Source organism: Mizuhopecten yessoensis, unplaced genomic scaffold, assembly GCF_002113885.1.
Source record: "Mizuhopecten yessoensis strain PY_sf001 unplaced genomic scaffold, ASM211388v2 scaffold716321, whole genome shotgun sequence".
In the NCBI taxonomy this organism is placed as follows: domain Eukaryota; kingdom Metazoa; phylum Mollusca; class Bivalvia; order Pectinida; family Pectinidae; genus Mizuhopecten; species Mizuhopecten yessoensis.
In genome coordinates, this window is record NW_018480058.1 from 50,320 (window position 1) to 76,667 (window position 26,348).

The 26,348-nt window shown below is 35.3% G+C and overlaps 4 protein-coding genes across 4 annotated transcripts; 2 read left to right on the forward strand and 2 right to left on the reverse strand.

Moving 5' to 3' along the window:
- The first annotated feature begins 3,635 nt into the window (after nucleotides 1-3,635).
- LOC110443026 (perlucin-like protein) lies at nucleotides 3,636-10,827 on the forward strand. Its single transcript, XM_021486976.1, has 5 exons — nucleotides 3,636-3,740; nucleotides 6,436-6,533; nucleotides 9,170-9,260; nucleotides 9,997-10,226; nucleotides 10,703-10,827. Exons 1-5 carry the CDS (start codon nucleotides 3,689-3,691, stop codon nucleotides 10,733-10,735), a joined length of 504 nt encoding a protein of 167 aa, XP_021342651.1. The 5' UTR covers nucleotides 3,636-3,688; the 3' UTR covers nucleotides 10,736-10,827.
- Nucleotides 10,828-15,645: 4,818 nt separating this feature from the next.
- On the reverse strand, nucleotides 15,646-20,513 carry LOC110443016 (TCF3 fusion partner homolog). The gene is given in 4 exon segments (XM_021486957.1): nucleotides 15,646-15,927; nucleotides 16,239-16,308; nucleotides 18,052-18,122; nucleotides 20,169-20,513. Coding segments are annotated over 4 exon segments (693 nt in total). The 3' UTR covers nucleotides 15,646-15,720.
- Nucleotides 20,514-21,075: 562 nt separating this feature from the next.
- LOC110443017 (uncharacterized protein DKFZp434B061-like) lies at nucleotides 21,076-22,275 on the forward strand. Its single transcript, XM_021486958.1, has 2 exons — nucleotides 21,076-21,748; nucleotides 21,848-22,275. The coding sequence occupies exons 1-2, from the start codon at nucleotides 21,076-21,078 to the stop codon at nucleotides 22,273-22,275; spliced, it is 1,101 nt and encodes a 366-aa protein (XP_021342633.1).
- Nucleotides 22,276-24,257: 1,982 nt separating this feature from the next.
- LOC110443037 lies at nucleotides 24,258-25,341 on the reverse strand. Its single transcript, XM_021486986.1, has 2 exons — nucleotides 25,111-25,341; nucleotides 24,258-24,697 (listed from the first exon to the last, which is right to left on the reverse strand). The coding sequence occupies exons 1-2, from the start codon at nucleotides 25,239-25,241 to the stop codon at nucleotides 24,412-24,414; spliced, it is 417 nt and encodes a 138-aa protein (XP_021342661.1). The 5' UTR covers nucleotides 25,242-25,341; the 3' UTR covers nucleotides 24,258-24,411.
- Between the last annotated feature and the right edge of the window lie 1,007 nt (nucleotides 25,342-26,348).

A 26,348-nucleotide genomic window follows, 5' to 3' on the forward strand; every position in this document is an offset into this window, starting at 1 on the left:
TACATGTAAAAAAAAATGATAGAATAGTAGAATCACATTTCTTTCTTCATCACATTACAATTAAATCAATATTGCGATACATTATAATTTACAATTGTATATTTACACATTTAAAAGCGACCGCCTCCGTCTCATCTTAGAATAAATGGTTTTAGAAAGCGAAAATTGAAGCGCATTATCCTGCAATAAATAAAACAACTTTTCAGTTGAAGTAAGTTCATTAAAATAACTAAAGGAGTTCACTTCGTTTTTTAATAGATCATATCTTATATCACTATACACAGGACAGTCACAAAGGAAATGAAACTCATCTTCAACTGTGTTTTAACCAGAAAGGGCATTTCCTTTGCTCTACTGGCAACTTACTGTAGCGTCCAGTTTCCAACATTAAGGGGAGACGACCGAGTCTGAGTTAAGCGAGGTGGCTCCGATAGTGACGTGTATAAGTGACGTTATATAATGTTCCGTTATCTTGTCTTTTTTATATCTTCTGTATGTTCTTGGTTTGCTGCTTGCAATACTGTCGTTGCATGATTTCGAGAACCAAAAAGTTTCGTCATTCCCGTTAATGGAACCGGTAATTATACGTAGTTTGGTTTTAACAGATACGCAAGTGTTAAGTATATTTAATACCTTAAGTTTGTTTCCTAAATTGCGGACACGCCCTTCCCACGAGTTCCTTCTCCTAGATGACCACCTGATATACACCTTATGTAGATCAATATCTGTATCCGCATTTTGTAGTCTACAGTAAAGTCTAAAAACTTCTTTGTGTTGTTTTGCCCGACAAGATGACCATCCAAAATTTCACATTTCTTTTATGAAACGAGCTTTAGCGAGATTGCTTAAAGTTGATTAAACGACATTAATTTTTTTTTTAAACGAGTTTTAGCGGGATTAATAAAAGTTGAATAAACAACATTAGCGGTGTTTTTTTAATAATACATGGCACATACATAACGGGACCGGGTTGTATAATGGAATACATAACAGGTTTGTCTTCTGGTTGATATCACACACATACGTATTGAAAATGTATTATAACACGTCATAGCAGCCTGCGTTTATATGATAAATTGGGGTTATTTCATTGTGAAACATTGTGATTTGCATTTTGATGAGTACGCACATTACATTTGAGTTTAGTTAATGTACCGTACATTTTTGTATATTATATCATTTATTTCCTGTAAGATTCAATGTCCGCATGTACGCCTTGATTAACTTGCATTACGTTTTCAATTAACTACGCCTTTAAGACTCGTGGAAACCGTCAAACAATGAATGTAGTACTGATGTTAGTTAATAGTGGGAGAAGAGTTTCATTCTGGTATATTACAAGAGATTAAAATTCGTATGAAATGAATATAAACTTTATTTATTTTACAACAATTATGAAACAAGGTATATATACTTATACTAATCACTCTTGTTGGCCGGACGTTAGCGAATAGGGGGTCTTAATGTGGGAACAAACAGGAGTATCCGCAGAAAACCAACGTGGACGGGTAGGTGACCACATACCTTTTCAATCGAACCCCTGACGTCTTGTAGAAGGGCGAGTGCGCTATCCACTGCGCCACCTGGCCACCCAAGATTCGTAAGACTCGTATACCGTATTGCAATGTTGGTCTACCAATATCGTATACATATACCATAGTATTACCCAATACACAATTATCTGTCATGATTGATTTTGCTTACAAAATGTCTAAGAAAACACGAAAATAAATCAACAGAAATTTCAAACGTTGAGAATGCCTTGTCCTATCATTCAACGACCCATTTAGATGTGTAAACCACACGTTACTGTCATTACATTAAAGACAAAAAAGATCCTGTATATTATTATTCCAAAATCCAATGATTTAGAAGAAATTTAATGCCGGTCGATCCTTTCACAGAATGTGATTGAAAGACAAATCAGAGCATGGTCACGACTTTGTTTCATTTCCCTACATATTAATATGCTGCTACAATATATCATTTAAAGTAAATTTTGTATCAGTAAAGATAAAGTCGAGTGGTTATGGTTTGTGTGTGATAGAGTTTCGTTTCTTTAGATAAACATGTAAGCGGAAGGAATGGATATTTAGAATAAATCAAAAATTTGCGGTAACAAGACCGGTTAGCATTATTGAAAACATTATTGACTGGATAATACGGAAGCACTTCGATGTGCATGATAATGAATCAAATTATATATTCTTTTGGTTTTGTTATAACACCAAAAAATATGTGTATTTTTTTATTATAAAATCTTAATCTTTTTCGACAAGGGGGGATGTGTATGTTTAAGACTGTCTTATTAATGCTATAAAAATATAAATATTGCAAAACTGATTCGGGAATAAATAAAGATCGCACTTCAGGGCCCTTATTCATGAAACTATTATCATACTTTATCTTCCGGCGATAACTTGATTAAGTTTCACATTTTGTCTGTGATTAAGAAGAATTTTCGAGAGATTTAAAGTAGAATCCTTTTTTGCGATACTTACACTACTTTTTACCTTGTCTCATAATTTAAGAAAGTTTAAAGAAAGTTTATTTGAGCACATAACCCATGCATGAGCATAAAAACGGTTACAGGAATACCAAGGCCCGTATTCATGAAACAATTCTCGGCTCAAACTCGGATTTTGTGCTCCAACCCAATATCTTGTTTTTGTGATAAATCATTAAAAAAATACATTTTGTCAAAGATATGGAAGACAGCTGAAACCTGTTTTCAATGCGATAGCTTGATTTTTTGACCGTATTATATGATTAAAGAATTACAAGAAAGTTGGCTTGAGCACAAAATTCATGCTTGAACATGAGAATGGTTTCTTGAAGACGGGCTCAGGATTAATCGAAGAACTTTGGCCTTCGTATAATTAGTTGATGATTTCCAGGTGGTAATATTGGCAATGAAATATAATGACAGAGGTGTTATTTATTGACTTCCTTAATACGTGATATATCTGAGTTTACCTCAGGACAATTGGCCATTTTCAGAGCAATAGTCTGTCGACATTCTAATGAATCCTTCACTATTTCCCAACGTATACGTACTAGCCGTCAATGTCGAACAGAAGACCACATTAGATTTACGTGTAAAAGTGTTCGATAGAATGGAGTATATGCCAGTATGAATATGGAAGAATCACATAATAGTATACTGCAGAACATATTGATAAGAAATGAGTGATTTTTTAAATCATTTATTAGAAATACTTCTCCAATATGTTTCATAACATACACAATACGTGAAAAAACCCCAATAGGGCCTGGTTTAGAAATAGTCGTTGAAACTTTATAAGTAGCACATACACTATTTGCACTTTTATTCTTTATGAACTCCAGGTGAAGAGATTTTAACGCTTCATTAAATGACGAACAACTTAAGGAAGAATACGTTAACACTCGCGGAGGTGTTTGATTGGGTTAAACTCCAGTCCGGGTAACAGGTGTGTTGTCACAAGGAGAGGAATTACAACCTTACTACATGTTAATTTGAGGTTCATTGACCAGTCACAAGTAAACATAATCACGGATTGAGGAGATAACATAAGGTGTACATACCACGATACATGTTTGTGTTTTTAATGCTCTCACCAGATGTGACTACGTAACACCTACCTATAAAACAGGTGCCCGCCTTCTCCTCACGCATTCCTCTTGGTAACCACTGACTACGTCGAAGATGAATGTCCTGTTGATGTCCCTGGTGTTTAGTGCCATCATGGTCACAGAAGGTATGGTTCAGTACATAGAGAAAACAAATTGGATAATCTGTATTTCTTTTTTTATAAGTTTATCATTTTACATGTATTGTCATTTTTATCAAAGAGTCAAAGTCAAGAACCGTTTTATATTTTCAGATGTTTTATATTTAATGATAATCTTTCAAAAATTCCAAATAACTAATCGTTTATCGTATTTATTAAGTTTGATAAAGTGCTAACTTTAACCACAATTTGGACCTGTTTGTATAGTGGTCGACGTCATTGTCTATGTGAATATGGTGTAGGCGAGCAAGGTATTTCTCCTCGAAAAGGGCTCCGTGAAACCTTCGATCTCGTTTATATAAAGACTTGGTCGAAATCAAGTTAGCATCTACTTTTTTTCCGGTTAGTATCCCACGTTGGACAACGCTCGGCAGCGCGGTACATACCAAGGATCGGCAATGCGGCGCTCGGTCATGATCACTTGATGATCAGCGTTTGAACCTTTGCGTCATATTTATAGAAAGTTTATTACAATGAATTCATTTTCTCATATATATAGGATCTTACATGAGTTTTCATTTCATATTAGATTTATGAAACGAGACTTTTTTCAATTTAGCGAGCCTCTGGCGAGCTAAAATGAAACATTTGTGACGAGTTTCATAAATGAAAACGAGTATAAGATCCTTTTCATCACATAATCAAGATTAGTGGCATTTATTCGTGTAAAACGACAATTTTCATACAACAATGAAATGAAAAAAGCCGCCGTTTTGACTCCAGCGCGTAAGTTTGTGACGTCATGTACTTGTCCTAGGCGCGACGTCACAATTGAAACAATTGAAACTTATAACTAATCACAGGGCTACTAGGTCATATTGCATGGGTTAATATGCAAAAAAAGACATGGGTATATTCACTGGATAACACAGTACATTATGTGATAAAATATTATCTTGAAAAATCATCTAAATACAGCGCGAGGTGCCGCCGGGTTTGATCTGTAAACACTTCAAGTACTTAAAGTACGTGTGTAAAAGCCTTCTGGGAAATTGAGGCCGCATACTGTCTACAAAAATATGATGGTTAACCCTATGGTATCGGTATTTATTACACTTTACTAGTGAAATATCATGAATTCTCCATATCTTCAATGCAGTGAATATAAACGAAATAGTATATCTTCCCAATTGAAGACGTCACTCTAAGTAGTGTCCAATCCGAACGGTATATTCTATTCTCTGCGGTGTTTTTCAGTTTCAAGTTTAGATGAAATGACGGCAGAAAAGTGGTTGTGTTGTCTACCATTGCAGAATACATTATTGCTCTTACATAACTACACTATAAATATCATTTTTGTCTGGAAATTTTACCAGATTGTAGCAGCAAATGGCAAAATTGCCGTAAAAATCCATTCAAAATGGTTCTCTGATTTGCTGTCAAGAATGACGTCATTAGAACTTGGCGTCAAAAACTACGCTACACATTCCCGCGTTTTTCTAATGTAGCAATATTTGGGTGGTGTGACGAAAAAAAGGGGAGAAATAGACAATTCCATGGTTGTACCGTTCAATACGATATATTTATTTCACTTGTTTAAAACGAACATATGTGTTAACAACCAAAAAAACAGCGTTGTAACGAAATGTGTCTTCGTAGCTTTCTCGTGACGTAATAACTATTATTCAAAGGTGCGGGGGACTACGATTGACGCTTTAACCTAGAGGACGGTTGATATTTTATCCAAAAATAGTCAAATAGGTACACATTGTCAAAAGTAATATTTGCAAAAGTCGCTGCGATTTTGACAAAAGGTATAAATGATATTTTATGTAAATTATATTATGTCCGGCTTCTCTCTCTCAGAAGCTTAAGATGACATTATTATTAAATCGTTAACAGTTATGCCTAAACGTGCGGTTAAAACTAATTAAATAATTTCGAGTATACAGGATCCGTTCTCTCGTGGTTGTTGGACTGTCAGTACGTCATTTGCATAAACAGATTTGGTGTCCAGCAGCTTTGCTGCATTTTCTTGTTTTGGTTTTTGATGCTTTGATATCTTGTTGGATTTTTTAAATAAAAACTATAATATTTATAAAATATTTAGATTTTTGGGTATTTTGAAATTTTACATAGGTGTTATACATACGGATCTTTCCCAAATTGTACGTAGAATATCATTATTAATTAGCGTGATTGCGTTTTTCGGAAAGTTAGAGTTTCTATAAAAGACGTGTTTACTGTTCCTGTTATGATGATTGCAGACATATTGTCTTTGATTAGTCTGGAGACAGCAGGTCGGATGCCACACATGGTGCGGAGATCACTGAGCCTTCCGAAGCTTTATTTTTCTCTGTTTACTGATTCTTGTCCTGTTGATGTCTCTCGTATTATTTGATCTAGCGTATCACCGATATTTTCAAATGTTTAGTTTTATTTTGTCCTTGTATGTTACTGATATACTTTAATTGCATTTTGTCCTAGCGTGTCACCGATATATCTTTAATATTTTTAATTTCATTTTGTTCTTGTGTTTCAGTGATATTTTTTTTATCCATTTTACTTCTTATACAACACCATCAGCGAACATCTTGTATCAGAAGTAAAATTGATCGAAACAAAAATTTGAAATGATTTGCATATTTTCCCAAATTACCTTTGTCCTCTTTCCACAAAGTATCAAAATTAACATAGGGTGGTCCGATATGTTTTGTTTCAGTGGCTGGCTGGGCCTGTCCGAGGGGATGGGTGCCTTTCTGTAACCATTGCTATTACTTCAGCAATTCATACGAAAAACAGTCCTGGTTCCAAGCATCGGTAGGTACATTCAAATAGAAGATTCAAGCAAAATGGGATAAATATATTTGATAAAAAACCCACCTGAACATGTCTTAATCTGTCAGTAGCTTATTTCAAATTGTAGTTCATCCTGATAACAGACATTACGTACTTTAGCTGTTTTCTACGCTGATTGGCTGGTTCTGTGTGAATGGTATTTATACGCAAGGGTACTACCTACTTCTTGTCACTAAGTAAATGTCCCGTCCATTATTGGTGTATGACGTCACTAAGTAAATGTCCCGTCCATTGTTGGTGTATGACGTTACTAAGTAAATGTCCCGTCCATTGTTGGTGTATGACGTCACTAAGTAAATGTCCAGTCCATTGTTGGTTTATGACGTTATTAAGTAAATGTCCCGTCCATTATTGGTGTATGACGTCACTAAGTAAATGTCCCTTCCATTCTTGGTGTATGACGTTCCTAAGTAAATGTCCCGTCCATTGTTGTTGTATGACGTCACTAAGTAAATGTCCCTTCCATTCTTGGTGTATGACGTTACTAAGTCAATGTCCCGTCCCTTGTTGGTGTATGACGTTACTAAGTGAATGTCCCGTCCATTGTTGGTGGATGACGTTACTATGTATATGTCCCGTCCATTGTTGGTGGATGACGTTACTATGTATATGTCCCGTCCATTGTTGTTGTATGACGTCACTAAGTAAATGTCCAGTCCATCGTTGGTTTATGACGTTATTAAGTAACTGCCCCGTCCATTATTGGTGTATGACGTCACTAAGGAAATGTCCCGTCCATTGTTGGCGTATGACGTTACTAAGTAAATTTCCCGTCCATTGTTGGTGTATTACATTACTAAGTAAATGTCTCGTCCATTATTGGTGTATGACGTCACTAAGGAAATGTCCCGTCCATTGTTGGCGTATGACGTTACTAAGTAAATGCCCCGTCCATTGTTGGGGTATGACGTCACTAAGTAAATGGCCAGTCCATTGTTGGTTTATGACGGTATTAAGTAAATGTCCCGTCCATTCTTGGTGTATGACGTTACTAAGTATATGTCGCGTCCATTGTTGGTGTATGACGTTGCTAAGTAAATGCCCCGTCCATTATTGGTGTATGTCGTCACTAAGTAAATGTCCCGTCCATTGTTGGGGTATGACGTTACTAAGTAAATGTCCCGTCCATTGTTGGTGTATGACACCGACAGTGGGTGAACTACGTGTCTCCATTTCCTCGCCAAGTGACGTCACATACGAAGTGCGCTCAATTTATTGAACTTTTATTTTAATTGCAAATAACAATTTTACAGTTGTAAATCATTCTATGTGTGTGTTAGATACAGGACGATATGACTGTATACAATTAAAACGTCAACTTCCTTAATTTAGGTTATATATAGAACTATTTCTCCTTTCGTCGGTAAATTGGGCCTACTTCGGGTTTTGCAAAATGTTGACGATCAGCTTACGATGACAGATGGCAAACAAACTATGATGAAGTTAAACAATGGTTATATGTCACGTGGTAAATCAAATCTGTCATTGATATCCCTTCATATAAGATTAAGGATACAGAGGCTTGCAAAAATAATAAAAAATAAATATAAACTCGTCTCATAGATCTTATATGAAGGGAAACTCATGACATATTCTCTATACATGTTTCTTTTATGCATTGAATTTAATAAGCAAGACATTTTAGTATTAACATTATAAAATACGTTGCAGTATTATTATATGTTAGAAGTTAAAGTATTATTATATGTAAGACGTCCTTGTATTATTTATACATAGGACGCTCTAGTATTATCATATATAAGATTGTCTAGTATTATATATCCGACGTTCTTGTCGGATTTTTCTGGTCGGTTATCATATTTCAGACAAGGGAAATAATTTTGCATCGTTTCCAGAAAATATGATTTGAGTATAAATAATTGCTAAAATATTATAAAAAAAAATATAAACAGGAAATATTACTTAATAAAAATCCAGTTGATCTATGAAAATGAAGTAGATAAATAATTTATCAATGAATTTCAAGCATGCACAAAAAAAAAGCCTTCATAGGTTATCAACCCGTACAATGTTAAATGAAAACGTACAAACAGAATAAGACCATGTGTTCCTGGAGGATAACAGCCTTTTGCTGCAGACACAGCACCAGTTATGTAAAGTTTGATAAAATCCAAGTAATGTCATGTCCTTAAGGCAAGAATCAGGGCAGTGATAACGAAACAACAAACATTAATGAGCATTATCAATAAACATTCTTTATATAGCACAAAGAATATTTCCAATGAGATCATGATGATGACCTCAACACTTTTCATCAACCTTCACCTCTCCAAACCGTGCGTTTGTCCGTCATTGTGGAAATCATGATATTCCAGACAAGCTCTTGAACACTTAATCAACTGAGACATGTAAACAGCAATGGGGAAGCAGTAAAGTTACCATCAAGAAAGAGAAATTTCATGATCGCAAAATCATATTTTTATGTTTGAGTTAAAAAAAAAATTGACGACCAAGATTAGATTTTTAAATTGTATCTTGTATCTAACCAATTTATTCATGGATAATTCAAAATGCATTATGAGTTTATATTTATTACCATTCTGACAGTAGTTATATATTACCTTTATTTCACACAGTATACCTGTGCTGCTGCGGGAGGGGCTCTCGTCTCATTTAATAGTCCATCGGAGTTACAGTGGGTCAAGGGATACGCCAGAAAATTATGCCGTAAGTATTTTTACGATTCAAGTTACTATGATTTCTATTCCCATTAAACAAATTACAGATATAGAATTTACCAAACACGTAGCTTATGTACAGACACATTTTGTATATAATTTCTTAATGTTACCGTTTACTTTTTTCAGATGAGAGTTCTCCTTGATTGATAATTACTGTGAAAAAATAAAAAATGGTCATCTGAACACTTACATAATTCCACTGAAACGTTAAATTTATTTAAAGTAACCCACAATAACTAGATATAACCATTTGAATGGTTACATTAAACACTGCTCTGTAGAAATTGTATAGAATATGTAAAATGCCCACGTAAATCTGCGTCACGAGGGTTTGACCTACGCCAGAATAACAAATCGTTGACGGACTATTCGGAATGGGTGGTAGGATATAACCTATTTCTTGACGAAAAGGGGTTCTAAATGAGCTAAAATGTCCATGTTTTTTTTAAAGAACAATGATAATGATATGTAACAGGCTTTTTATTAGCCCCTTAATCGTATGTTTTAAACTCCCCCAATGTGTCGTTTATATTTGATATGTGTTTTTACTCCTAAATTTCTGGGGTAAACATTATTTTACAAATGTACTTCTGAAAGAGCTTAATACCATGGATCAACTGAAATGCCTATTTAAGAAGCATACCCCCTTGTTAATGCATTTCCATTATAACATTGTGTCTCTTACCACGTGTCTTACGAGTGCCTTACGTACATCTCTTTAGGGGGAGATTTCTGGCTCGGCGGAAATGACATCAGACAAGAGGGGAAGTGGGTGTGGAATCCTTCAAACGGATTCCCTGTCAACAGAGACTGTACAGACTGGGCCAGTGGGGAACCAAACAGCTATAAAGGTATAAACCAGGACTGTATGCTGATGTGGGCCAAGAGGGACTTCCGCTGGGACGACGAGCAGTGCCACATTCAAAGGTCGTTCATTTGTGAAAGATACATGGTAAATATATTTTTCGGATTATTTAGTTCGATTGAAATACTTTTGGTAATCTGTCATTGATTAGTACGATTTTGTTTGTGGTTTTTGCGATAAGTTAAAAAAGAAAACACACACAACTCATACACATACAACTCATAAAAACAAAGCACAGGCTTAATGGACCGAAACCAGGTGCTTCGATATCAAGAAAAATGTTAAGGTTCCGACTTCCTTGCTCCGGGAACCATAGCTTATTGTTCGAACGATCTATATTTTCGATAGTTTATTACATCTACTATAGAGGTATGGTTTCAAGTTTATTAAACACTTTCATTAGCTGTCTGTGATGAGGTCAGTAAAAACCATATTTTTCAACTACACATAATTTATGTACACCATCTTTTTTTTCGAAACGATTTATTTATTTGTATAATTTCGTACTTGTTATTTTTGAAAATACAGCAATTCTTACGGAATTAACCATGATGCTGTTTTAGTTTTCAGAAAAGGTGTGCAGTTGTCGGGTGTAGGAGGTTGACACGCTCACAGTATATATCAAGTACGTGTATAGGCAGAGTCACGGAATGTACCAGTAGAACAATAAAGAGTCCTGAAGACATTATGTACTCATCTGTGTTTTCTTTTTGTCTGTTCAAGTCACTTCAGATTAACCATTTCATATCAGTTATATAGAGTGTTAGAATTGACCAACCAAGCTAGAACGAGTCTTCCTAAATCACACACTTTCCGGTTGATGTTTTATATGCCTATTTCCACCATTTGTTCAGCTTTTTGTGCAACATTATATCATACATTTTTTTACCTTGGTAAAATCTGGAATAAAGTATTAGTTTTCCATTCAATACGATATATCAGTCTGGAAATATTATCAGTTTGGAGATACACAAACAATTTACGCATTGGTATTCATTTCCTGACAACGTGACCAGTCGGTCTTGAAACGTTGTGACACGTTTAATACATACATTATTTGTGTAAAAAGTAAAAGTTTGATATTATTTGCTTTACATATAATGCAGATGACTGTATATTGAATATCATTATAATTGAAATGGTATGGTTTCTGTCTGGCTTTGCAATAAGTTTCTATCTAACACCCTAATTATAATAACAGACAAGTCTTATGTCCATTATCACATTAGTGCTAGCTTTGAATCTGAAAAGTCCGTTTTATAGTGTAACATGACTTCCATCCTATGTAAAATACATAACAATGTAACTGTTTTCTTTTTAATTCTCGGACGGGTCATCGGACAAGTCTTACTGATATATCAAGTTCGAGAACGCAATATTCCTTGTTTATTCCATATTCAGGTTTCAGGTTTGCCACGGACTTAGATCTAACTCCGTGCTTTTGCTGAGCATTTTAACCTTTTCCTTTGAGTCTCCATGACAGCGTTGATTATATTCGAAAATTTGTCAAATTGCTCAATTCTTCCATAGAAAAATTGGACTCGTCATCCGTTGTCATGACCACGGTATTCATTCGATAATACGCAGTCGGTTATAATTTGGTTGTTGCATCACGTGACTTGAAATCGCTGGACAGAGGTCGAATTTACACTTGATGAACTCACGAAAATGTGTTGCTGTTTAAAACCACAAGTGAGCAATGTTTAATCATATTTACATCTTTATACCAAACGAGTTAATAACCGTAGTTTTAAAATCTTAGAAATGTTAGAAGCGTCTTCTGCGTGTTTCTTAATTGTTTGGTGCGTACATGTCCAATATCAGTCGTTTTGCATGAAAAAATATTTTGCAAGATATCTGTATTGAGATTGTTAATTAACAAGATTTTTTCTTTTTTTTTTAATTCAAGTGTCTTACAGAAATACATCTTTACAGCTCAAGAATCAGGAATGTCTTTTAAAAACAGTTTTCTTTGTCTGTAAAGTATATTTTACTGAATACAGCAAACCAGGAATAAAATGCTCTGGTATCTGTTACACACAAGTGTCTTTCAGATTTTTGACGTTGCATGTCACAAGCTGATGCTAATGAAAATATTAGTTACTTATTAATATAATACATTGCATCAATAAAGTTGAGGTTAATCAGCCAGCAAGTTGTGTCATATCAAACACAGGAAGAAAACATCCATGTACATTAATGTAGAGTTATCAGAGTGGTCAGGTGTCAGGTTGATAGACCCAACAACATGTGTAGGAATCAGGAAGATTTCCTGCTTAATTCAAGATTCCTCAGATGGACCTACCGATCAGTCAACTAGGTAATGGGCTTATTTTTTTTAGCCAATCAGAATATGTGTTACAAAGAGTTGACATGATTAACATGTTGTCCATCAATTAAGAAAAAAAATGTGAACACATGACCAACCTTGTAAGTCCCCGCCCATCTACTATACTACATACTTATAATCAAAAATATGTATCATCATTTTATTTTCAATTTGAAATTCAAATGCTTGGTTTGTAGGTATACTTGGAGGACCATAGCATTCTTGTCTGCAAAGTATATGTTACAAAGTGTGGCAGTAGGCCCAGACTTATTGTCTGCAAAATATATGTTACAAAGTGTGGCAGTAGGTCCAGACTTATTGTAAGTCTAGGAAAATAGAATACGTTGGTGTCTCTTACATATATAACCAAACAAGTATTTTGTGGTTGCATTACTGTTGAAGGGTGTTTTACAGAAAAAAATCTAGTGATATCTGCTGCTGGTATAATACATGTCAGTATTGCTGCTATAAGTTAAGTTGAATTTTATTATTCAAAATGGATAAACCATCTACAAACTTGTACTGATATTGCACAATTTCTTCTGCAAGGTAAAGCAAAAACTAATGTTGATATACCATTTAAGACGGCATGCAAACAGGTGCAGTTTCAATAATATTGCAAATATGAGATTCTATGTGTCCATGATGATTGCGTTGACAGCACTATGAGCCTAAGTAGCCATGGCAACAGCACTCGCCTCACTTGCAGTTTTCTCAGCTGTGGCACTGCCCTCTCGCTCATGGTATTCCATTACTTCTCGGTCATATCTTTCCTTCTCCTGCTCGTACAAATCATAAAACACCTGTAACCCAGAACAAATACCAATAACTTTCATCACCTACAATTTAGGCCTTATGTTAAGTAGACACTATAGTCTATAACATTTGGGGAATTATAATTATATTTTGGTGTTCTGTTTTTCATTTTTAGAATAATAACTGAAACAAGTGACACAACAAAATGACTATACAGATGTGCTATGAATGTCCAGAAGGCAACAACTTGGGTGTGAAAATATTTCGGTTTATAATTATATCACTGTACAGTAAAACCTCAAAATAATGGTTCTTGCGTCATAGGTCAACGTTGTACCTTAATCTTCCCTTTCTTCCTTTTTCTCACCAATTCCTTTATACATAGATCTATCAGTATATTGTGAAACCATTGCTGAACAAATTCTGGTAATATAGTGAGATGTTACACATGCTCTATATCTAGTAGTAATCACACAGTTTCAAGATAGTGCCTTATTGACACACATTTTCAGCATGTTTGTCTCAATTATTTATTAAACTTTTTGCTATAACGCAGATTTATTATATAATTCTAATAAGATAATGTAGCCCACCAGCTTAGATGATACAAGCAGCTAAAGATAATACATCAATATGTTGATCTTTGCAAGTTATCCAATCTTTTTGATTTGTCAATCCTATAGAGTTAACCACTGTGTAAACTGTAAGTAAGTACACATATTGGAAACTGGTATTTTTCTGGTATGACTATAGCTTTGATAAATCATTTCTGAAAAGAAAAACATACCTTGCAGGACTTTCATGAGACATAATAGATAAACAAATGTTGAAATGTAAATTAACAACAGTGTTCCGAGTGCAAAAATGCAGTGGGGCCAGAAAGGGATTCACACCCTAGACTTCAAATTGTTCTACAGTCATTATTTTCAAATGAAAGATAAGGGGAGGTTACTGTATATAGGACAAACCATAGTGCAGTGGGACATGGATCCTTAATATGAAAATGTGTACAAGTTTTGCTACATCCTCAACTCACCCTTTTTGTTCTGGATTTAGACTGTTCCACAGGTGAGCCAATCTTTTAGTCAGCTCATGGTTTGAGATCTCTTTTTGCAGACATAAAACAATTCCATTATGTGAACAAGCTTGATCAAGTGACCAACACCAAAGTCTCACATTTACCTTGCTATAACAAATACACTGTAAAAGAATGTTGAGTGTGAATCACTTGGTGTCATTCATACTTAATTTCCACAATTATCATCACTAAAAGTTTGGAGAGAAAAAAAAAAGATATTATTATCACAATAATTTTGCTCAGTTTGTCTGAAATTCAAATATTCATGATAATTTCTTTGTAATCAGCCTTCTGCATTAATTATACATAATAAATAATTATTCTTGAGATCTTTGTGTAAATAATTATCGGCGTAACCCAATTACTTGTGAAGTATTTTGTTACTGACTTTGTGCTAGAAAGATTAATGATTCGTAGAGATATTCAAATTTGTGATTAACTCTATATATCTCCAGCCTTCAATGGTTGAAGTTTGGTAAGATATTCCAATTCATATTTAACTATCCAAATGAATCAACAATTGTTTAAAAGCTATCTTAATTTGTGATTAACTTCATGCATGAATGATTCATTGTCCATGATATACAGTCGAACCTCGTTTTCTCGAACTCGTATAACTTGAAGACCCCGTTTAACTCGAAGTATTTCATCGGTCCCAGCCAAAACTCTTCTTAATCTTAGTAATAAAAACTCTGATAATTCGAACTCTGAAAACTCGAAAAACTCGGATATACCGAAGTGAAACATCGGTCCCAACAACATAAATCCTACATGAAAATATCTCCTACCTCGAAGTTTCTTAAGATTCACAAGTCTATCATGTATTCTTTAATTATTTGATACATATTACACGCAGTGCTACGGTAAATATCGTTCTTATTGAGCAGCTTACGCTCGGTCATAATTACTTCGATTTAAAAATATTAGCCACACCTATGGCATTAAAATGTGTTTGACTGTAAAAACATTGAATTATTGAATTAAATTTCTGTTAGATATTCTCCAGCAATGATTTAAACAATACATGTCAAGATATTAAAATTTGTGATTAATATCTAGTGACATTAAGCCACAGTGATTGTGTTAAAATGATAGCTATATACATTGGGATTAACCTTGAAGTAAGCCTCCTGAACAGTCGTCCTCTGTTGCTGACAGAACAAGAGAAAGGCATTGGCAGTTTTTTTTGGATCGCTGGGATCCTTCTCCTTGTCAGACTTTGCCTTCTTGTGTTGATGATAGTTATGCGTTTCGTATAAATATACTAGTCTGTATTTTATATACACCGATTCTGTAATATCATGTAACCTCTATCCCATAATACTCTCTCGTGTAATAAAGATGGCTACCTGCTAGTATTGCCTGTAACACGTGTTTGTGTTTGTGTGAGTTCTCCAGTCAGTAGAACGTCCCAGAACTCAACGATTTCTGGATTTTCCAGAAGATGTAGCTGTCGGACTACCATGGGATCCAACTTCCGCCATTCCATGGGCAGCCAAGATTGGATTTATTGAAGATAAAATGTCTGCCACTGGACGCTCCTGTTTGATCTTTGGTGGCTGGGTATCTGGAATAAGCTCCCCTCCATTCTTTGTTGGTCGTATCCTTTTAAAGATCTGATCCTCCTAGAAAATAAATTTGTTTGTTAACATGTAAATGCTTTTTAACAAATCTGCAATTGTTTATGTAACGAGGAAATCCTTCTTATATGAATTTTTTATCAAAGTTCTGAAAGAATATGTTATCCAAAAATATAATAGTCCTCAAGTACAATGTTTGCAATAATATTAAAAATATCAATAACAAACTTACTTTTAAGCCGAGTCGATGACATACCTTTGTACAGAGAAGTTGGTGTAAAAACAATCACAAACATAAGGTGAAAGCTTGCTCAATGAACTTTTACAATGACAAGTTTTAATTTCTATTAACTAACCTCCCACATGAGGGGCACTTGTGACTCCTGATAAGAATCACCGTACTCGTCTAACTTACTGGCCAGATATCTAAAACAACAATGTCAATCATAAGAGTACACATCACACACTCTGTGTTGTACAATATTTAATGTACCTCAAGCATTGACAAATTACTTATGATAAGCTAATTTATATAATAATCAGCTATAACGGATAATCTTGCAATTGGATTCAAACTAAACTGTGTGATAAATGGCAAGGGTTAATATAATTTCTCATAACCAATCATTGTTAACAGAGTTCACCGATCAGGATGTGGATCCAAGGGACCAATAAAAAGCTATAGATAATGTGAATACACAATAATCAGGTAAAGTCATTGAGAAGGGGAGAAGAGAATATCATTTGTGATAGCTCGATGTTCCAGGCGTATTTGTGTTATTATATACATCTAAATGAGTAATGACCGAATGCTTGTGTAATGGCAAATTGGTGGTGCGAATTGGCACAAAATTCATGTGTTACTATAGCTAGGTATCATCACACTAAAACAGACTCGGGGATCAAGCTATCATATTTATCTCAACCATGGTTGTTAATTTAAAATTGTCAACAGATATTGAAGTTTTACTGTGCCTCAGAAGAGAAGAAATCTTTAGTAAGTAAGTGAGAAATCTGTTTCTCATAGACCCATTGTTTATGGTGTGGAAATCCTCAGTTCTAAACTTACACTGCCAATAGGTGTAATTACCAAGGCTACAAAATAAATAATTATTACGAGGTAATATGGTTCATTATTGGCCCTTTTATGGAAACAATTCCCTTCTAAATGTATTTTTAACAACAAAAGGCCCAATGGGCCTGCATCGCTCACCTGGTATAAATCTCACACTTGTAACCTTCAAAGTCATTCACTTTAACAAACATATATAGTAGTCCTTGATCCCAGCATGCTACTGACTAAATATCATCACCCTGGGTATTTTAATTATTCAGAAGAGGTTGTTTAACCCTTTCACCCCTATGTAACTTTAGTAGACTCTACCATGCATTGATATGGATGAGTCCATTATGGTCTACAGTGTTAAAAGGGCTAAAGTTTTTAACATATTTGACCCCTGTGACCTTGCATATGGGTGAAGGTCATTCATTTGAAAAACTTTGTAGCCCTTCATCTCAGCATGCTACTGGCCAAATATCATCACCCTGGGCATTTTGGTTATTGAGAAGAAGTTGTTTAAAGGTTTTTTTTAAACAATTGACCCCTGTAACCTTGAATATAATTGAAGGTCATTCATTTGAACAAACTTGGTAGCCCTTCACCCAAGCATGCTACTGGCCAAATATCATCACCCTGTGCATTTTGGTTAGTGAGAAAAAGTGGTTTAAAGTTTTCAAACAAATTTGACCCCTGTGACCTTGAATATGGGTGAAGGTCATTCATTTGAACAAACTTTATAGAACTTCATCTCATCATGCTACTGGCCAAATATCTTCTCCCTGGGCAGTTTGGTTGTCGAGAAGTTGTTTAAAGTTTTTAACATATTTGACCCCTGTGACCTTGAATATGGGTGAAGGTCATTAATTTTTACAAGCTTTGTAGCCCTTCATCTCAGTTTGCTTCTGGCCAAATATCGACACCCTAGGCCTTTCGGTTATTAAGAAGAAGTCGTTTAAAGTAAAATATTGACGCTGGATGGACGCCGCGCCACAGCATAACCTCACTTGGCACTTCGTGCCAGGTGAGCTAATAAGTTATTGTTTCACACTTAGGGTTATCACAGATGCTGTTTATTTTTAGATTATGTAATATCAGATGTGATTTTATACCTTCGTTCTCTCTTCCATCTTTTAATGAGCTTCTTCACATGCTGAATTCTGTTCACACCTTTTTCATTTGCCTGCAAAATAAAATGAATAGTTTAGATCTTGTTTCTTCCTAACTAATGCATAATGTGAACTTGCAACCAAATGTTCTTCTGTTAGATTTCCTGCATATCATGATCATCCCCCACTTTTAATTCAAGAGTTAATCGCTATATTCAAAACATATTTAACAGTTTTAATTAATATCTGACAAGATATAACTCTGAAAATGATTGTAGTCCTTCAGACATCTTTGCGTTCTTTGACCTTCTTCATTAATGCGAAATATTTCCATACTCATGACTTTCGCTGCCCTGGGTACAGATGCAAGTATCGCTTGGTCTGCCTGCTGTTTTAAACATGATTATTACGGGAATATTTTTGTACCTAGCTATTTGACCATTAAAACCTAAATGTTGTCTTGATTGGAAACTGTCATTTTCACCAAATTACAACTAAAGTATGCATTGAATTGTTTATTCTTATGCAATGAACAGTTTTGATAATCGGAGAACACCAATACGTGTATACCAAAATTAAAACAAGTGTCAACCTAAATACCCATTTTTTTCAGTGAGTCAAGATCATGATAACCTTAGGCTGAAACATACCAAATTTTTGCTTTGGTCTTGCTACAAATATTTTTCCTGTTAGAATTATCAATCACTAAAAAATTAAGACAGTGAGGCAAAATTGGACTGGGGCTATTGTCAGCGACCAGGTAGCCCAATTGGTAGAGTGTCTCTCTGGAGTTTGGAGGTCCCAGGTTTGAATCCTAGCCTGGACATGTATTTTTAGAGTACAAGGTGATCAAGAAAGCTAGGTAATTGGGGATACCCAAACATGAGTTGTCAATAGTGTTATCGCTGGGGCGAAAATTCAGAAAAGGAGACAGTTCGGAGCGTCCCGGTTTCAATCCCAGTCTAGCTGTGCATAATATTTTTGCTCTTTGGTTATATATATGTAAAACAGGCCAATGAAAATATCATTTGGAATTTAAGCTTTATCATATTTAAGAAATCTAATTTAATGTACATTATAAATATCCTCAATGCATGTCAGTCGATGGGAGTATAAATTCCAAGTTCTAAGACTGCAGGTGTCTTGTTTTAGTCAGTACATACAACACTACTTTATATACGCATCCATTTCTCATATCTGAAATGGAAAGGATCAATTCTATTTGCAGTGCTCTTATGCTGTGCGCATGTGCTTGCGCGGCTGAAAGGTTTTTCCAGACCATCTCGGAAAGTCGAGGGAGTCCGCACAGCCCGTTTAAAAATATATTTAAATCAGTTCAAAAACATTTCATTATCTCATGCAAAGTACTATTTTATATCAATTGGTGTCAATATTTTTGCGCTGAAGTTGTTAGATATCAGAAGTTCAAGGAAGAATCCTGCTGCACATGAACAGGTTGGGCACAACAGCGCATATGGGTAATAATGCTGCTTTCGGGTAACAGTTACCAGTTACCAATTTCAGTAACAATTTTATAACTGAAATGGGGAATTAAGTGAAATAAAAACACGCAAAGTTCTTTTAAACACTTGGAGCAAAAAGGGTGTCATTCTGTAAACTAAATCAAATAAATAACACAATGAAGTACATTTTACTACAATCTTATCTCCCCCTACTGCCCTAGTTTAGAACTTTAAGGATCAGACATCCAAATGATCAGCATTTTTTGAGTTAAAACTTTTTTCTTAATAATTCAATATTCTAGAGCCGGTGGCCAGTCTAATGTGACAGGTGAGCATGCTTTTTTATGTGTGCTATTTATAGCTTCTGTACAACACACTATAAGCAATGGAGGTGATACAATTTGTCATTTTCATACATTTACATTTGACAATTGTTACAGTACCTCATTGTATTTTTTATTTGATTAACGCCCTTTTTTGTTCATAATGTGTTTAAGAACTTTGTGTATTTATTTCACTTTATTACCCATTTCAGTAATAAAACCAACCTGCTGAAGAGGCGATTCGTCGAAACAGGTAACTTGAAAAACAGAATGATAAAAACACTGTTTTCAGTTCAATCAAAACACTATATACTAGCTTCCTGATGATACATACTTGTTGTAGTTGTTCACATTTCGTCCTTAGTGAAAATTATTTCTTCAGAAAAGCATTTTCGTTTGCTAACACTGCTAGCTGCGCTTCCCGAGGCCAACTCGATTTGCACTCTTCTACTTCTAGAATATAACTTCCGGTCACTCGATTTGTAGCTTTTTTGCTTCTGGAGGGTCTTCTACCTCTGCCGTCTCGGAGCGGGAAGATTTCTATTCCAAGATGGCGGCGACCATGTTTATATGTGCGACATGTGGGGTATTGAGTTTTACTAGAGAAGTTTTCATGGCAAATGCGTGTACAGGTTTGTGTTACAGTGTTAATCAGGTTACAGTTATCCTTCGAACGCATTTTAGAAGTTCTAAGGTTAAGAGTCGTTTCGTTTTTGTAACAATGCGTGGTGAAATCGGGTTCTCCAAAAAACACGCATAGAAAGATTTTTATATAAAATTAGAGTCTAGTAATTTATTGACGTTAATATATGTTAAGATGTATCGGATGTTTTACTAGTCCCATAATATAAGACGGTATTAAGGTTCATATCGTGGATTTTTAAATTTTTAATTATTATTGGATACTAGTATGTTCATTTTTTATTTACTGTGCTGTATGTAATAAAAAACGATCACAATATGAACCTTTTTAAGTATTATGAATCACAGGACTAATGTTTTTATTTACTCTCTTTTGGAATATATTTTTATTGTTATTAAATTTTATTGTTAAGTACATTTTCTTTCAGATACCCCAGCAAGTGCAAGTATTACAGTAGAAAGTGCAAGTACAAGTACAAGTGATACAGCTGGCAGCAGCACTAATAATAAATTAACATGGACAGACAGTAAGAGCAGGACATTATTACACCTGTACAGGGACAGTCTTGATGGGTTCAACAGTTCCTCTGTTAAAAACAATGGACTATGGGAGGAAATTAAAAAACATTATAAACAAATCCACCAACTCCTCCTTCACAACAACACAAGTTGAGGGCAGGTACAAAACTATTTTGGCCGCCTACAGGAAACATAAAGACAACATGAAGAAGACGGGGGCTGCCAGAAAAGACTTTCAATTTAGAACAGAAATGGATGAAATAATGGGTGACTCTCATTCAACTACCCCAAAGTTTGTTTTTGGAAGTGCAGAATTGGCTGGTCCCAGTACTAGTGCAGAATTGGCTGGTCCCAGTACTAGAGCAGAATTGGCTGGTCCCAGTACTAGAGCAGAATTGGCTGGTCCCAGTACTAGTGCAGAATTGGCTGGTCCCAGTACTAGTGCAGAATTGGCTGGTCCCAGTACTAGTGCAGAATTGGCTGGTCCCAGTACTAGTGCAGAATTGGCTGGTCCCAGTACTAGTGCAGAATTGGCTGGTCCCAGTACTAGTGCAGAATTGGCTGGTCCCAGTACTAGTGCAGAATTGGCTGGTCCCAGTACTAGTGCAGAATTGGCTGGTCCCAGTACTAGTGCAGAATTGGCTGGTCCCAGTACTAGTGCAGAATTGGCTGGTCCCAGTACTAGTGCAGAATTGACTGGTCCCAGTACTTGTGCAGAATTGGCTGGTCCCAGTACTAGTGCAGAATTGGCTGGTACCAGTACTAGTGCAGTATTGGCTGGTCCCAGTACTAGTGCATAATTGGCTGGTCCCAGTACTAGTGCAGAATTGGCTGGTCCCAGTACTAATGCAGAATTGACTGGTCCCAGTACTAGTGCAGAATTGACTGGTCCCAGTACTAGCGCAGAATTGGCTGGTACCAGTACTAGTGCAGTATTGGCTGGTCCCAGTACTAGTGCAGAATTGACTGGTTCCAGTACTAGTGCAGAATTGGCTGGTCCCAGGACTAGTGCAGTATTGACTGGGCCCAGTACTAGTGCAGAATTGGCTGGGCCCCGTACTAGTGCAGAATTGGCTGGTCCCAGGACTAGTGCAGAATTGGCTGGTCCCAGTACTAATGCAGAATTGGCTGGTCCCAGTACTAGTGCAGTATTTACTGGTCCCAGTACTAGTGCAGAATTGGCTGGTCCCAGTACTAGTGCAGTATTGACTGGTCCCAGTACTAGTGCAGAATTGGCTGGTCCCAGAAACATCTCATCGGACAGCGATGGCCATGACTAAGGTGATGACATATTACAAGGAAGTGATGAAGGTAAAAGGAAAAAGAAGGGTTGTAAAAAACAGTCTAAAAAGAAATGAACATCTGGTGCAACTCAAATGATTGAATTCCTTGGAAGGTTCACCGATAGATTAGAAAAAAAGAGATGAAGATGCTAAGAAAAAGACTGATGATGCACAGAAAAGGGCAGATGAAAGACACAATGAACAAATTAAAATGATGCAAGGACTAACAGCAGCTTTACATAGTTTTGCGAAGTCGTCCGACAAAAAGAACTGAACAAACTAATGGTACTAGCTAGTTAATATTGACTCACTGTTTATAATGGTCTTTTGTTCTTCTCTGAAATGGGTATTACACTAATTGGAATTAATTATTAATTACAAATTATAAATATTGTACGACACATCTATAAAAAAACTATTGTGACGTCACAAATACTTTATGAAGTCATAAAATATATGATGTGGCGCATTTGTCTGAAAAAAAATTTGAAATTCCTGGCTCATATAGAAAGAAATTTTGAAATTTTGACTGATATCTTCATAAAACTGAGTTATGTGATAAACAGATTTTTTTTACTTTATGATAGGAAAGTTATAAAACTTGTTAAATAATTTGATAGTCACTACTAGCTCGCCTCAATTAATTGAAATCATGTTCATTTAACAAATTTCATAACATATATATTATATTCACACATGTAATTAAAGATCCTCCATTTACTCTGATTTCGCATTTCAGACTTCAGCCAGGATTCTTCAGATGTAGCAACAGTGATGGTTGATGATGATGACACAGACAGTGATGGAACATTAACAGGACTTCCTATTTCATGTGTATGGAAAAGGTGCAGTTAGAACTTAGAAGTGGATTTCTTATATGATCTTGTGACAATTTTTTAGTTTCTTTTACATGAATTAACAGTAGGTAGATGATCAAAATGGACTGACCTGATGATCACCTTAATAATTCAAAGAGTTTGTGGAAAACTATAAACCCTTACAGTGTAAGAGTACACAAAATTGTGTGTATAAAATGCAATAATACAAATATATACTTCATTTTATTTTGTGTGTGTGCGTGTGTGTTTAAAATGTTAAATCTTAGAGATTCATTCGTTTCTTATGATGTTAACGTTACAGATAGTAACCTCTAGTCAAATATATAGCTTCAAATTATTTTATTTCATTGATACCATTTTTTTACATGTTATTTTTACATTCTTGTTCCAAAATAATTAAAATTCATTTGTGATAACTCATTGTTTTTTTGTCTTAATTGTATCCTGAAAGAAGTCTTCATATTAACTCACTGTAATTCATAGATGAAGCTTCCATGTTTTACTCTACGCATCTTTTACAAGTTAACTAACTGCCAATGATTTATTACATCATGATGATATCACCTAGTATTCATTAACTGACGAGTAAGTAGCATGCGTTTCAATGTCCCTTCAGCCTCATCTGCAGGGATATTTATGCAAATAATATCATCTTCAACTGCTGCGTCAATACTATCATCAAGTTCATCTTCATTTAAGATACAGATATTGTGCAAAATGCAGGATGTTACAACAGTTTTTACTATATATTCAATGCTATGCAAGTTTATGTGTTGAAGTCTACGAATTCGCCCTTTCAGCATGCCAAATGCATGCTCGATGACAGTTCGAGTACTACACAATGATTTGTTGAAAAGTTTTTCAGCATTTGTTAAATGGTCTGTGTCTCTGTATGGCTTCATTAAAAATCTCGAAAGGGGATATGCACCATCACCAATTATATGATTCTGTCCAACTAAAGCAGGAAAATTTCACTCAAATGGGAATTTCGGAATACACGGGCATCATTGACTCGTCCTGGCCAGCCACAGTAAATATCTGTGAACGCACGGTCATTCTTGCACACAGCTTGTAATATGATGGAATGAAAGTTTTTGTGGTTTGCATAATCTGGTTCGTTATCACTTGGTGGGGTCATTGGAATATGGGTTCCATCTACTGCACCAATTGTACCAGGAAATCCCTTCACACTTTCAAAGGCTCTTATCACTTCTTGTTTTTCAATGTCATTAGGCCACTTGACAAACTTCTTGCACAGATATTTACAAAAAACATCTAAAAGTCTCCTGTTGTGTCATATAAAAGTAGACTCTTGCACATCAAACCTATCACATATTGATTTTACAGTTTCCTGAGTCCCTAAAAACCAGAGGGTCATAAGTAATTCTCTTTCAAGTGAAATTTGTGGTCTACCAGCTTTAGTTTGTCGTCGTGCAAGTTCAGGTATAGTTGCTAAATGATGAAGAAGTATCTCAAATGTTTCTTGAGAGAGTCTAAAACATCTTTTGAAGTCATCAGGTAGATAATTATGCACCACATCCTGGACATATTTTTCAACTTTTTTCCTGTCGTCTCGGTTTCTGTAAGAAACAAAGTTAAATGCAGAAATAAAAGAGACAGCCACGAATTTATATTTTTTGTAATGATAACTTTAATGTATACAGATTAAGCCAATTAACTCAATACATTTTTGTCATGGTTGTCTTGAATTAATATTAAAGAAATATTTCGTACTTGCCATAATCAATTCTTTTCTTTACAGTGGCATTACAAAATCTTTGATTTATATAATAATAATAATTTATTCAGACAAGACATGATTATTTACATTCATTTTCACATGTTATAAAATTATTTGTCACAAATTATGTAAGAATTAGGCCTAAATATCGTTATGAAATAAATAAGACTATTATTCAAAGCCCACGGCGTCAATATACATACATGATTAAATAATGGCTCTTTAACCGTGTTATACATGTACGTTACTTACACAGCAGCGCATACTGCTGTTATAGCTATCAGTTCGGCATTATCGCCATCATTGACGTCTGTAGCTAATGGTTCTTCAAAGTCTCCAAACAGAGTCCCAACCATGCCAAGGGTCACGACGATATCCTCCATGTTATTTTGAAGAAGATCTTCCAGCGAACTCGATTTACTTCCCTTAGAAGGCAACCTATCGTGTAGACTTCCCTTCTGAGAAGAGCGCAAATCGAGTTGACCTCAGACCTTCCGACATGATTGAGGGGAGCTTACTCCAACATACTCTAAAACTAAATTATCTAATGATGAAATGGAAGCGGAGAAAATATCCGGAATCTCGTTACAGGAATCACGCAACTAATTAAAATTGGCAAATCAGTAGTCAGTGTTTGTACTTTCAACGTAAAATTAGGGAAGAATTTAAAATGTAGCGATTATGACAGATGTTTGAATTATTGAAAACAATAGGTACTTGTAACTTACAAATTAAAATATTGCAGGTAGACTACTGTACTAATATGTCTGAACGGAAGTATAAAAAAGGAAAAAGAGGGACTTTCCGAGTCATTGGTCAACGGTTGCACTACAAGTTCGGGTCCCCTTCTATGTTATGTGATTCTTTCTGAAATTAGTATTTTAATAAAAGTTTAAGTAGCTTTTGGTGTGTTGTTCTTGTGTATATAGTAAATACAAGATACATTTTTTTAAATTTAGAGTCGTATATGTTGTAACGGAAACATTAGCTCTGTAGAGCTATTTTTACGACAAACAAAGGTATAAAAACAGGATATATAAGACAATATGCAGAAAAATCAGGCATATAGTAAGGTTAATACACACACAGACAAGAAAAAATACGTAAGTTTGACGTGCCATCCGTTTATTCGGTCAATAAAAATGCTGTTTTACAACTTTAGGAAATTTAAACGAATAAAATGTGTGTTTTTTTTCTTGGCAACATAATCCAATGTCTCCGGACAGATCTCCTACATACAGCAAGATGTGAGGTTAATGACGTCGTGCAAATACGCCTACAGTATCAAGGTGAATAACGTAACCTCATACCGTCGTTAATATATAATACGCTATTACGTATAGACAACGTACTCTTGCAGAATTTTAGTCTGTGTAGTCTGCATTACCTCACTACAGGGCCATGTATAGACCCAGTCTACGATACACCCCTGCAGGTCGGGGATTGAGAAAGGTGATCGTAAGAGGCGACTAATGGGTGATCCCCCTGCA

Coding starts and splice junctions, on each gene's coding strand:
- LOC110443037 (XM_021486986.1), bottom strand. CDS start 25,241: ATGGAGGATATCGTCGTGACCCTTGGCATGGTTGGGACTCTGTTTGGA. Junction 24,698..25,110: donor ACAGCAGTATGCGCTGCTGT/GTAAGTAACGTA, acceptor TGTTTCTTACAG/AAACCGAGACGACAGGAAAA.
- LOC110443026 (XM_021486976.1), top strand. CDS start 3,689: ATGAATGTCCTGTTGATGTCCCTGGTGTTTAGTGCCATCATGGTCACA. Junction 9,261..9,996: donor ATACGCCAGAAAATTATGCC/GTAAGTATTTTT, acceptor ACATCTCTTTAG/GGGGAGATTTCTGGCTCGGC. Junction 10,227..10,702: donor TCATTTGTGAAAGATACATG/GTAAATATATTT, acceptor ATGCTGTTTTAG/TTTTCAGAAAAGGTGTGCAG.
- LOC110443017 (XM_021486958.1), top strand. CDS start 21,076: ATGGACTATGGGAGGAAATTAAAAAACATTATAAACAAATCCACCAAC. Junction 21,749..21,847: donor TACTAGTGCAGAATTGGCTG/GTACCAGTACTA, acceptor GTACTAATGCAG/AATTGACTGGTCCCAGTACT.